Source organism: Rhipicephalus microplus, unplaced genomic scaffold, assembly GCF_043290135.1.
Source record: "Rhipicephalus microplus isolate Deutch F79 unplaced genomic scaffold, USDA_Rmic scaffold_20, whole genome shotgun sequence".
Classification (NCBI taxonomy): Eukaryota; Metazoa; Arthropoda; class Arachnida; order Ixodida; family Ixodidae; genus Rhipicephalus; species Rhipicephalus microplus.
In genome coordinates, this window is record NW_027464593.1 from 8,318,885 (window position 1) to 8,333,099 (window position 14,215).

Here is a 14,215-nt window from a genome sequence, read left to right on the forward strand (position 1 = left end):
TCATAGAGCAAGTTACTCCAGATGCGAGAGCTCAGGAAACAGCGGAGAAACAGAAATGCTTCTAACAAACTGCTTCATTTTATATACTGCGCACGCTTGTTGCCATTCAACTACATCCATAATTGGGCAATGTTCAGGGTGATTCACATTAACAACAATCCCAAGTGCTTGGCCTACTTGCTGTGATTGACTTCGATGAGATGCGTAGATTTTCCAGAAACACGGAGCGTTGGGTGACTTCCTATAACCGTATACCATTTGGATGACACGTTACAATTGAAACGAACAAGAAGAAAGAGAGCACAGACGGCAGAGCTATTTATTTATTTATTTAGAAGAATACTGCCAGTCTGAATGCCAGACTTTGGGCAGGGGTGGGCGGTACAATGAACACAAATGCAGGAAGTACAAAAAAAATATTGAACAGATTATACAGTGGTACAAAAAAAAGGAACGCGTTGATTCACATAGAAAGGAAACTGGAAATGCAGTCCACAATTGCCGTGCCATACAAGGCTATACTGAAAACTGCACGAAAGTAGTGCTCAGCAGGTTTTGCTGTGTGAAAAAAAAAAAAAAAAAAAAAAAAGTTCAAGTACAAGAATAGTCAGCAACAATTCAAAAAGTACATCCGGGCATGTTAGTTACAAGCGTGGCAAATTGTAAGGCAAATATTTTGTCTAAAATGGGCACAAGAACAAAGGCACTGTAAAGGAAATGGGAGTGTAGCTATCAGAAAGATGGAGCAGGTAACGCACGGAGAAATGATTTCAGATCGACACTTTCCAGAGCCTCTGGTGGCAATTTGTTCCACTCGTTGATTGCGCGGGGAAAAAAGGAGTACCTATATATGTTAGTATGACAGAGAAGCTCATCAATTCTTTTAGGGTGGGAGGAGCGCGTTTCGCGGCGCAAAATTGGTTTAATGTAATTGGTTTTCCGAATTGCTAGCTTGTCATTATATATGAGGTAGAACAACTTCATTCTTTCATGGTAACGTCTCCATTGCAAAGTTTTCAGCTTAGCGCTTTCCAAAAGAGCTGATGGAGATGTGTCGTGTCGGTAGGCATTAAACACGAACCGTACAGATTTTCGCTGTATTGATTCAAGTTTATCAATGTTAGCTTGTGTGTGGGGGTCCCATACAGGCGACGCGTATTCAAGTAATGGTATTACGTACGTTTTATATGCGAGTAGCTTAGTCTCGCGGGTTGCTTTAGCTAGCGTCCTTCGTAAATAACCTAGTTTTCTCAAAGCCTTTTTTTCAATGTAAGCTATGTGATCGTTCCACCTTAAATCAGATGTGATTACAAGGCCAAGGTACGTATATTGCGAAACGAATGATAAGGAGTGATTGCCTAGGTTGTATCGGAATTTTAAAGGATCTTTTTTGAGGGTTATGGTCATCGCAACAGTTTTTTTGGGGTTTATGTTCATTTGCCATTTCGTACACCAGTCTTGAATTTTAGATAAAGAATCGTTTAAAAGAAGCTGGTCGCTAGGATCATTCACTTCTTGATAAAGCACGCAGTCATCTGCGAAAAGCCTTATCTTAACTGGTATATCGCGGACAATGTCATTTATAAAAACCAAAAAGAAAAGAGGCCCCAGGACGGATCCCTGAGGTATGCCGGATTGAACTGGCGCGGATGGCGAGTTGGTTCCACCAACTGTGACGCACTGGTACCTGCAGCTCAAGTATGCTTCGATCCAGGCTAATAAAGAGTCATTTTTCAAAATTGCCCTGAATTTGATTAGAAGCTTACGGTGTGACACGCGGTCAAACGCTTTCTCAAAGTCTAGAAATAATATATCAATTTGGTTTTGTTTGTCCAGTCCAGAGGCAAGGTCATGTACCATTTCGAGTAGCTGCGTAACCGTCGATAAGCCGCGTCGGAAGCCATGCTGGCGACTGTCTATTATGTTGTTGCTTTCGATAAACGCGGAAAGGTGCTTGAATATTATGTGTTCCAGAACTTTAACACATGCGCATAACAACGATATTGGTCTGTACGCGGAAGGTATGTACTGGTTTGCCTTTTTTGGTATGGGAGTTATTTTGGCGTAACGCCAGTCATGAGGAAGTTCTGCTCGAGAAAGAGATTTCCGAAAGATTAGGTTTAGGTACTTAGAACACCATTCTGCGTAGCGCACCAGAAAAGCATTAGGTATGTTGTCGATCCCACTAGATTTCTTATCATCTAACTTGAGCAGAAGGGAAAATACGCCCTCTTCATCTATTTCTATATTGTCAATCGGTGGCAAATCACCAAACAAAAGAAATTCAGGTTCCGTGCCATTATCATCAGTGAAAACTGAACAGAAGTATTCATTGAGTATGCGCGCTGTTTCTGAGCTGTTAGTCACCGCATTGCCGTCTAAGACAAGAGTAGGTGCCGATTTTTTATTTGGTGACAGATACCTCCAAAATTTCGCCGGGGACGAAGAAATAAACTTTTTTAGTTGCACGTTTTGATAATGAGCTTTAGCGTCAGCAATACAGTTTTTAAGCTGCAATCTCAGTGCGCAAACCAAGTTGCTTGTGGACGCTTCGTTGCGCCGTTTCAGTTTTTGTTTTACTTTTTTAAGTCTTCGTCCCAAGCGTACTATCTCTTTGGTTATCCAGGGGTTAGTGTTCCGTATTATTTTACGCTTACGTGGTACAAATTCGTCAATGCACTTTGTCACAAGGTTTTTGAAAAAGTTCCACAGGTGATTAACCGAGTGCTTATCCGACTCGTAGAGGGATACAAAGTGTGCGAAAGAGCTGTCTAGTACGTCAAGTACGTCAACATCACTTGCACGTGCAAACACAGGAACAAAAGTTTCTCGCTTTGTCACCTTGTGGATACAGCTTAATTGCATATCCAGGCATACAATTTTGTGATCCGATATACCCTCTAAGATTCGGATAGTTGGATTTCGCTGTAATACCCTGTGGTTGACCAAGAATAGATCCAAGACTGATTGTTTGGTACCTTGGACTCGAGTAGGTGCATGAACAAGTTGTGTTAAATCATGAAACAACACAAGATCAAGAATATGTTCAGCCTCATTTGAAAGCGCATAGGGAAAGTCATTGTCCCAGGCAACGTGGGGAACGTTAAAGTCTCCAACAAGCATTAGATTACTGGAGTGATTTCTATAAGGCAATAAAAAGTTATTAAGCCTTTCGTAGAAAGATATGTCTGAACTAGGGGGCCTATAGAAACCGCCAATTATCAATGCACATTCTTTCAAGATAACCTTCACGACAACACATTCGATTCCTATGATGTCGGGCAGTCTCAACAACTCCAGCGAGTCCTTGAATATAATCGCAACTCCGCCACCACGCGTATCTCTATCGTTTCGAAGGATGCAGTAACCCGAGGGTGTAATTTCGTAATCACCAATGTCGCTGTTAAGCCATGTTTCTGTGATTACTATAATTTCTGGATTGTGCGCGATGACTATGCTTTCCAAATCGGTTGTTTTATTTACGATGCTGCGAGCATTAATGTTTAGGCAAGTAAAACTTTCTGTGTGACTGTGTGGTCACGCATCTTTTTGCCTTGCCCTAGATCGGCGTTTTGAAACTGATACTCTAGTCATTTGTTCGTCGTCCCATTCAAATAGCTCATCATCAATTCTAATTTTATCGTGCACGAGTCTGACTTTCTTTCCCGATTTGCGTAGGTCAGCCGTGCTATCCCAGAGCTGTTTTCTTATTTGCCTAGTGGCAGCGGAGAAGTCTTCAGACACTGACATGCGCTTTCCTTTTAGCTTAAAACAGTTTTGTAGAACGGTTATTTTTTCACGATGGTCGAACAATTTCAGTATCACAGGGCGAGGTTTATTTGGTTGGCGACGCCCCATTCTGTGTAATCTTTCTACTGAGTGTACTTCTACTCCCAAAGTATCTTTAAAAAGCTCAGTAACGACCTTCTCGCTTAGGACAACGGTTGATTCATTCTCGCTTTCCGGAATACCAAATACCACAAGGTTGTTGCGTCTGCTTCGGTCTTCTAAATCCACAAGCCTTTTTTCAAGGCACTGCACAGTTTTTTCGATTTTGTCAACTTTTTGCAGCTTGGATTCAATGGCGTTTAGCCTTTCTTGTATAAGTTTCTGACCATCAAGTAATTGTTTGAGAAGTTCCGCGGTACTAGGTCCGGGATTGAGCTCTACGTCTCCGCACAACATTAGCAAAGACCGTACAAGATCCCATGTATTCACAAAAAAAGCATGTAGACAGCTTGGGCACGTCAGCTGTATAAAACAACGATTGCTTGTTTTAACTGAGGAGTAATCGACACCAACCTGTACAAAGAACAGGAATGGGTTTGACATGACGCCGTTCCGATGCCAGCCGACGTGCCCACTGCGCGGGTGTTGCTGCAGCCGTCCTTTTATAGCCATAGTCGATGCAGTCGAGGCGCCATCATGCGGTGTAGAAAGATTCAGCACGTGCGGTTCTTGGTCATGGGTAAGCTGCTGATACGGGAGCGTGATGGCATTTATCTTCGTCTGCGTAGTCGATGCGCTGGCCGCCGTAGACACCACAGGCAGGAATACCTGTACAAAGAACAGGAATGGGTTTGACATGACGCCGTTCCGATGCCAGCCGACGTGCCCATTGCGCGGGTGTTGCTGCAGCCGTCCTTTTATAGCCATAGTCGATGCAGTCGAGGCGCCATCATGCGGTGTAGAAAGATTCAGCACGTGCGGTTCTTGGTCATGGGTAAGCTGCTGATACGGGAGCGTGATGGCATTTATCTTCGTCTGCGTAGTCGATGCGCTGGCCGCCGTAGACACCACAGGCAGGAATACCTGTACAAAGAACAGGAATGGGTTTGACATGACGCCGTTCCGATGCCAGCCGACGTGCCCACTCCGATGACGCCACTCCGATGCCAGCCGACGTGCCCACAAATTTATGCTATTTACCACGTGCTTACAATGTGTTTTCAGAGGCCTAGAATGTAAACATTTAGGGATACAAGTTAATATAGAGTTTGTTTATAGCAAGCACATCGCAATTACATTAAATTGTTTAGTAAGTAAGGGGACGAAGCACATTACTTGAGTACTGAATTAGACAAGGCCAGCAGAAACGTAGGCTAAGAAAATATTATGCAGTAAACAAAAATAATCTACAGTGACCTCGGAAGACAACAGTGCCTCGGGATAGGTAGCAATGCACTTGAAGTTATAAGGAGTACATCTAGGTAGAAGAACAGGCAGTAACTGTGGAGTCGAAGCACGAGAATAAAGTAACTCCAGGAAGAAGAAGACTGGGGTTGAGCATAATAAGCAAACTCTGAAATCATGAATGGTAGATTGCCACTATCCTTCAAGAAGATATATAACAGCTGCATCTTACCGATACTTAGCTGCAGAGCAGAAGCTGAGAGGATTACAAAGAGGTTTCACTTCAGTTGAGGATGCCACGGAGAGCAACGGGGAGCGATAGATGTAAAACCAAAGAACAAGAATAGAGCGGAATATATCGGGAAACAAGCGGGTGTTAAGGACATCACCGTCGAAATGAAGAAGAAGCTTTAGTCAAGGGCAGGGCAAGTGGCGCGAAGGCAAGAAAAGCGCTGATCATTCCTTAATGATAGATTCGTTGACTCGATTCCAAGAGAAGAGAAGCAGGTGAAGGGGAGACAGAAACTCAGAATGACAGATATATTAGGAAGTTTGTGCGTATTAAGTGGCACAAGCAAGCACATGACCGAGTCAACTGGAATCAGAAGAGGTTTTTGGCCTTCTGTGGGCTTAGTCAGGCTGATATTGACGATAGTGGGGTCCTCATCATCATCATCATCATCATCCTTCTGTCGATCTGTGTTTTGGCATTTCTTCGGTGTTCTTGGAGATGCTTATTACGCTGGGAGCGTTACTGCCGTTGACCTTTATAATGATGCCCAAAATACGCACTTGCTTTACCGTTAGGATGGGTGGCTGTCATGAAATGGTTCATTAGGAAGTGAACCTCATTATGGGCCTCATATTTGGGGCAATAAAGTAATCACTCCAATTTTCTGCTTATAGGGAGAGACTGGCCTGCCTTAGAAACGCTTGTATTGTGTTAACTGCGTCTTGTAGTCTTTTTCCGGTATACGGCCGTCGTTGCCCCCTGTACACAAGACTGCAATGTCATCGGCGTAAAAGGCATGCCCGTAACCACGCGTTTGTGAAAGTTGTCGTGAAAGTGCGCGCATGAATAGATTGAATATTAGAAGATAGATTACAGCTACTTCAGTTGTGCCTCTAGGTCTTAAGCTGAATTGCCGTGATCCCAACAACCCTAAATGCAAGGTAGCTTTCCTGTCTCGAAGAAACGAGCTAACACAGTTAAAGAAGCGTGTTTGCAGTCCAGCTTCTGTAATAAAAACAGTAATGTCAGTTACTCGGTTGAATGTTTTTTCGAGGTCAAGAGCTCAAATGGCTCCCATCAATTTGGTGAGTTTGTCAAGAAGGTCGTGTTTCACCATCAGCATGGCGTCTTTTGTGGACGTAGACTGACGGAAGCCGACTTGGTTGAGCAGTACTACTTGTCGGTTCTCTACGAATTTCGTGGCAATGACCTGAGGGAGATGGGGCGAGGTGAGCTAAGGCTAGGGGTTTGCACGGCTTCGGAATGTGTATGGCAGACACCCCCCGCACTCGGGGGGGGGGGGGTCCCAGATTTTCATCAAGTGCTGCCTGGGGAGTTGAATGGACGCCTCGTAAAAACTTTTAAGAAGTTTTTTTCTGTATGCCATTGATGTCCGGGGCCGAGAGCACTTGGCTTCAGCTAGGATTGTATTAACCTCGGCGCAAAAGAAGGCTGCTTCATTGCGTCTGGAGAGGGCGGGTATTAGGCGGGCATGCTAGGATCACACAAGTAACGCACTGCTATCTCATGAGTGATCTGAGTGTCTGTGCTATCTGTCAATCTGTCTATCACGACTAGCGACATTTTCGGTGACTTGCTACCTAGTCAGTGTTTCGACAAGTTTGATCTGGCTCTGATTCTCACCTGACCATCTACCGAGTTGCACACTTCGTCCCAATGATGACGTTCAATGATGCGGTCCTGGTCTCTGGCCTTCGAGGCTGCCAAAACGTTGAACGGTTTTCGAAGATTACAGTTATGCTTTTGTGTGCGTCAGCTAGCATGAAGTGCTGTTTTAACCTCCAGATTGTAATGGAGCCAGCTGTTCATATGCTCGAGCTCTCGATCAGTATTGATATCCTTAGTAGACTTAGCAACGCCTTTTTCCGGTTGACTGAAGGGTTTGGCTTACTATGTCACCAGTAACGAATTTGCCTACTCGAGCAGGAGAGTTAGCACTCGTTACAAGTGTGGGACTGCGCCTATATACAAAACCAAAGTTTGGGCTTTAGAAGAGGATCCTCTGTATCTGAGTTATTGATGCTGAGCGTTAAGGTCCCATGCAATGCTAAGCACATATTCCCCTGGTAAATCGTCTCACTCTTTGAAAGATGAATTGAATAGTGACCCGAGTGTTCTCAATTGTGATGTACATATAAGGATATATACCGACTCTTTTTGTTGGGAGTTCAGTATGAGTTAGATGAAAATATAACAGTATTCTTGAACAGTCTGCAGCATGTAACGCACAGCCAGTAGTAAATGTTTTACAATGATGTGCCTGGAAACTGATGGGAGCCTCTTTGATGCGTTACAGATGAAGCGCTCGATAAATGAGTTGACTCGAAGTAACCGCCTAATAGCGTTTTAATCTTCCATGTGCAGGACGCAATGATGCCCTAAGCCCCCCGATAAACAAACACGGACTAAGTGTAGACAAGTCTGGTTTATCATTCGGTACCTCCAATTGGTCAATCTCTGCTATTGCAGTGGAATTCTTGACTCTAGCCCCTTTAAACTGTTTTGTTTTGCTAGAAAGTCAAGTTGGGCAGTGCCAGCAAATAGTAGATTCAATTACATAAGCAACTGATGCTCCGCCAGGGATAATGACAGTAGGATTATTCTTTCTATAACAGTGAAACTGTCGTAATGCATTGGTAAACTGTTGTGTTCTAGCAGCCCGTTATGCTATTAGAGGCCTTGTGTAGTTGACTAGCCTTTCACCGTGTGTAGCGCCACTAGCGAATCTGTGAAGAACAAAACTGGAGCACGCTGATGCAAGTGCGCTCTTTTTACGGGGCACTTTGGCTGTGTTGCGATGATGGATGCCAGGAGTTCTAGATAAGAAAGCAATATACTCTAGAGAGAAGCGAGTCGGATTTTGCTGATTAACACTTGTCGAAAGCATGTAAAATTTTGTGTCACGCTCTGAGCTCACTCGAACGTAAATGCACAAGCCGTGTGCTCTAATAGTAGCCTCCACGTAGAGCTTGCAGATCAATTCCTATTCACTTCATGTCGTCGCATAGAAAATTGTCACTCGCGTTATCTTTCTGAGCTCGCTTTAAACGCATAAACTGTGTTTAAAGCAATACTTTCCAAAGTAGTACTTGGCACAAGGCAATAGTTAGCGAAAATCAGATCTTAGTGTTCAAGAAGCTCCTCGTTTGTAGTATATCTTTTGGTTAACTATGTGCGCTGGACGCAAACACTTAAGATTATTCCCGAACTTTTCTTACCACCAAAGATAAGACAGCAAAGTCCGACGCGTGGTGTGTAAAAGACGGTGCATCTGAACGGTCTTGAGTTTATGAAAAGCATGTGCTCAGTTCGCCAATATCAGTGTCCGTATTTAATTTTTCTGTTCACCAGCCACAAGTTAGGCCAAATAAACAGTCTCGTTTAGGACATACTGATCATGGGCTTTGTCCACGTCAAAACTACTCGACATTTGGTAGAAGTGCTGCCCTTCAGTGTACCGAACACCCTCTTTCAGCCGTAAGCCAAGCCCCAGCCGTCATTGAAACATCGACACTAACCACAACTAGGAAGCAAGCCGCCGGCTACAAGGGCCTCCAGCAGAACGCAGACCCGACAAAGCAAGACCTGACCCCAACCCTAGTGACAGTGACCGCCCCTGTACCACCTGCACCGACTGAGCTCTGGCGAGACAAGGAACTACCAGCTTTGCGCGGTTCAACACTCGACGATTCGGAAACCTTAATCAAGACATATGACGTTGTCACCGCATTCAACAACTGGAGGACTGGTGATAACTCGCGTCACGTTTACAAAAACCTCGAAGACTGCCCAAGAACCTGGTTTGAACACAGAGAGCCTGAATTGCAAAGCTGGCATAAATTCTGCAACACATACCTGTACACGTTCACGAGGATCAAGTGCAATGAAAAAACGATGAGTCGGGTGCCGCTACCAAATAAAATGTTACCGTGTTCATGACAGAGATGCACCATCTATTGGCCTTGCCAATGCTGCGATTAGCGAAAGAAAAAAACGTCTGCCTGCTCAGTTGGGGTATTAAGCAAAAACTGTTGGCAGGGCTCATACGCAACCCTCTTTCCCCTGCATTGATGGTCACTTAATTCCTCCGCGAGGCTACTACTATCGAAAAGACAATTGACATGCGGATGAAATAGTGCAACATTTCGGCGCTCCCTGAAGCCTCTTCTAAAGGCCACTCCCTCGCTACCAACAGCTTCTGCGAAACTATCCAAGCAATCGCGGAGGAGCTATAGAAGCAGTCTGCTTCACCGCATTCCCAAATAGATTTGATTGCTGATTAACAATAACTGCGAGGACTTTAGGCCATCTCTTGGAATTTACAAAGCACCGCAGCCTTAAGCATAAGATATGAGCTAGGCTAGTGCAGTCCGCCATCTTATTTCCTCTCCGTCACAACCTCAAGACGCCACGCAGCCACACCACTACCGCCATACGCAGTGCCACCCCGAACCTCACCCTACCGTTTTTCTTATGAACAGCACAGCATGCCCAGGGAAAGCACCCTTTGGCGACCCGCTGACAACCACCCGCTCCGCTAAAACTGCGCGGAAGCAGGCCACACCAACTGTCATTGCCAGTACCCTCAGATAGGCGTAAGTGGATATGCCATCATTGCACCGCCTATACAGTGCAGTGAGTGACGACATAACATCGCTGACTGCCTCGCAAGAGCAGAGAGGACGCCAAGACAATCTTGCTGATCGCCTTCACGAGGCTGCTATCTCACGTCACCGTAGGCAGTATGCGGACTTTGCTCTCGTCTGATCTCCGAGCCCTTACATTGAAAATTAAGGGCAGCAACCTATTCAGGTGCGGTTGCTGTGCAAAAAAAACGACTGAGAATGACCTATCCGTGATCCGACGCAGCCTAACAGCAACGCAACACGGACTGCTGATCAATGTTCTCATTGATGGCCACAACCTCACCACTCTCGCAGATACTGAAGCCGACAATTTCATCATTAATGAGTCATTCACCATGCCACTGAAGACAGTTCAGACTACTTGGGGAGACACCGAAATCCGGAAACTTTATGTCGCCTAGTTTTTTATGTGACATAGCATTGTCTTCTGGGCACAATTTGTTTTGCATGTATGTGTAAAAAATGTGCCCCACTAGTCCGGTGTTGTGTATGGAATGTAGTGCCCTGTGGAATGTCTTGTCATGTATCCGGTGGTTGTAAGTGGTTGTATCACTGTAGTAAACAGCGGCTTGAAAAAGGTGACGAGTGAATTCTGGCTGTCAGTTTTGACAACTCCTTATAAGTAGTATGCATCTGCTTGCATCACTGTAGTAGCACGTTAGGCACACGTATCACCAACTAGTAAATGCGACCAGTTCCATTATGATACAACGGATGGCCGGTATAAGGGCCACCCCTGACTGAAGCTTCTTATGCACGACTTCCTCCGCCCCAGTAAAGTAAGGGGGAGAGAACAGGCACACGATGGAACAAGAGCACGTGTATCCTACTCCAAAACAATTTTACGGACCGGTCGGAATCACCAAATTGCAAGTCATCACTAACAGCCGGAATTATACCGTAAGCTTCGTATCCCTACAACGTTGTTCCAGAGATTTTATTCTTCGTATGGACTTCCTAAACCTTCATGGTCCAGTCATTGACCTCAAAGCAAAGTTCATAGCACTAGTGACCGATAAAAGACAACCGCCACGCACGCCACCAGGCAACCTCACCTTGAATATGGTGGAAGAACAAGTCACCATTGCGCCTCGCTCAGTGTTATTTCTGTCGGTATTCTAAAACTGACAAACACGGCAGGCGCAGTTAAGAGCAATAAACACTAATTGGTCAAGCATGATATTTTTGTCGCAAGTGGAATCGCTCAGCTGCTGCGAGCGGATGCAACAGTTATGCTCACGAATTTCAGCAATGAGTACAAGCTCGTCAACGAATATACGGAGGTCGCCTGCATCAATGAAATTGAAAAGGCCACCAATGTTTACATTCTCACCGATTCTGCACAACATTCTCCGAGAGACCAAGTTCCTCCTCAGCATTCCACGTCCATCCGAGTATTCCGGAGCATAAGCAAAAACAGCTCAATACCCAGCTCTTGTAATACAAAGACTGTTTCCCGTCCTGGCCGAACATTTGGCACACCTAAGTCGTAAAACATTTATTTATTCTTTATTTAGATTGCGAAATTTTCTATACAATGGCAGAGGTCAAGATTAAAGCTGCTTTGGGCAGCTTCAGTAGCCCTTGGCCCCCGTTCGCAAGGGTGGCAGCAGTTGGCAGAGTTGCAAAAGACGTGCTAAGCTAAACATTCAGGATTTAATCAATCAATAACAACTACACAAAAAAGGAAAACTAATAAAATCAAAAATAGGCATGATCTGCAAAACATAAATTGAGGTACGCGTGAGGAAACAATCTCATTCATACAATGCCACTGTGTATATGCTCAAGTACATTCTTTGCAAAGGCAGTGACTATTTCTTAAGACAAAGAAAAACGAAAAAAACCCAGAGTCACTGAATAGGTGAAGCTTGTTGAGACCACGTTATGTTTGCTGTATGAACATCACATCATAAAACACGGAAGTGCCAGATTACTATGGCAGAGCCCGCACAGAATGTCGACGCGGAAACGCGAGGCCGTAAACAGACAAGTCGGCCAAATGCTTTGCGGTGCCATCAGATAGATATATGGGGCTTAACGTCCCAAAACCACCATAAGATTATGAGAGACGCCGTGGTGGAGGGCCCCGGAAATTTCGACCACCTGGGGTTCTTTAAAGTGCACCCAAATCTGAGCACGTGGGCCTTCAATATTTCCACCTCCATCGGAAATGTAGCCGCCGCAGCCGGGGTTCGAACCCGCGACCTGCGGGTCAGCAGTGCGGTGCCATCATCCAACCATCGAATAATGCGTGGGTGTCACCCAGTTTTTGGTGCATAAAACGAGTATTGCCACCTGAACAAAATGCAAAAACACGCATGTTTATATTCGCCCACATTGAGAGGATGCCCTAGATCAATTTCACAATACGAAGAATTTTGGTCAATGCACTTTAATACTTGCTATCGGCAAATAGGAGTCAATGAGAGAGATCGACAGAAGGTGGCTATTATAACACCACATGGTCTTTTCGAGGTCTAGGTTATACCCTTCAGTACGTGCTTGGCACCTGCTACTCTAAAACGTTTCGTGGGTGAAATATTCGCACGATTGAAGTGACACACTTGTCTCGGATATTTGAGTGACGGCGTAGTGTTTTCCTTGAACTTTCACGAGCATCTTCGGCGTCTAGAAGCTATACTTTAAACTATCAATACTTTCACACTGAATTTGAAAACAGAAACGTGCCGCTTAGCGTACGAGAAATTGTGTTCTTGGGAGTTAGAAGTGCGTCCTGATCTGCAGACCACAGCTGCCATTGCTACATTCCCGGCACCTGCCGACAAAAACGCCATGTGTGGAATTCTTGGCCTGGGTGCCTGTTACAGATAGCTCGCCCAAAACGTTCCCTGTATCGCGGAGATATTTACTAAACTTGCCAGGAAAGACGTAATGTTCCAGTCAAAATGCAGCAGAAGGAAGCGTTTCAAGAACTAGAGAATGTCCGCAACCACCCCCGAGGGCATTTTCCCAACTGATATGTTCCATAGGAATTTACGAAAAAGAATATAGACATTGTACATTTTCCCTATGAATTGAACGGACAAATATTAGTTTTATGAAGGCATACGAAAGTTGCACGACATATACGGAAGCCTTTTAATGGAAAATATGGAAGGACACAAAAATAGTGTAGGATATAAAAGAGGTTTCTTATGAATGATGTTGAGGGATACGGAGGTCCTGTCGTTTATCGAGAACATTCCTCAGGAAAGTTATAAAAAGATATGGAAATAAGGGAAGCTTTACAGATAATTTGTCATCATCCTTAAGGAAAATATACGGAGCATACAGAAACTTCCTTACGGGTATGTGGCAAAATATAGGTGCAAGCAGACCAGAATTGGGGGTTTATTGTCACTAGATTTAAAAGGCAGTCTGAGCGACGAATGCTACTCGATCCGTGGTGGTGCTACACCATGGCCAAGAAAATTGATGTTATTATGATCTTACAGAATGTCAATGTCAACAGTTCGGAAAGAAATGGCTGGAAAATTGTAAGAAGGGAAATGCAGAGTGATAAAAAAGTGAAGTTACCCTGAAATAAATAGTCAATGTAGCACCAAGTTAACAATGACACAAACAAAGAAAACGTGTAGAACGGATGGGCGCTCACTTGCCACTGCTTAATCCTTGAATTATTGCTTTTAATAGCCGTGTGCAAAGTCCCTTTGCTAATTAAATGCACATATTAATTTTATATTGGAGAACAAATGGCCATCTTAAGCCAGAAGAACCGGTTTACCGAGTAGGCACCGCCGTTAGAATAGCTGCAAGCAACACGGAAGCATTTGACGAAAAATAAATGGTGAAATCCATGTCTCGCGTCTTTTTAAGTTTTCTAGTATAGCTTGCGCTGCGGCTGCGGACTTGGCAAAAGCGCAGATCATTGCGCATTTGTACGCTTTGACAACACTGTCTCGCATGCACATATCCGTGCGATCAGCTTGCAACGAAAATGTCATAGGGTTAGAGAGCAAGCGTCTCTCCCTGGGTTCCTTGTGCTCACACAGGTGATGTCGTCACTGCAGATACACGCATACAAGTGCCCAGGGATGTCTGCTTGCTTACATCAAGGACGACAGCCCCGAAAGCCAAGCCGCACTGAGGTGAAGGGTGAAGAGATTCGCCACAACATTCTTGTTAAAATGATATTGACTGATTGATATGCGGGGTTTAA

The 14,215-nt window shown here is 44.6% G+C and overlaps 1 protein-coding gene across 1 annotated transcript; it reads right to left on the reverse strand.

Annotated features, from left to right (window-relative positions):
• Positions 1-356: 356 nt before the first annotated feature.
• LOC142785274 (uncharacterized) lies at positions 357-4,868 on the reverse strand. Its single transcript, XM_075883715.1, has 2 exons — positions 4,303-4,868; positions 357-558 (listed from the first exon to the last, which is right to left on the reverse strand). The coding sequence occupies exons 1-2, from the start codon at positions 4,840-4,842 to the stop codon at positions 517-519; spliced, it is 582 nt and encodes a 193-aa protein (XP_075739830.1). The 5' UTR covers positions 4,843-4,868; the 3' UTR covers positions 357-516.
• Positions 4,869-14,215: the final 9,347 nt, after the last annotated feature.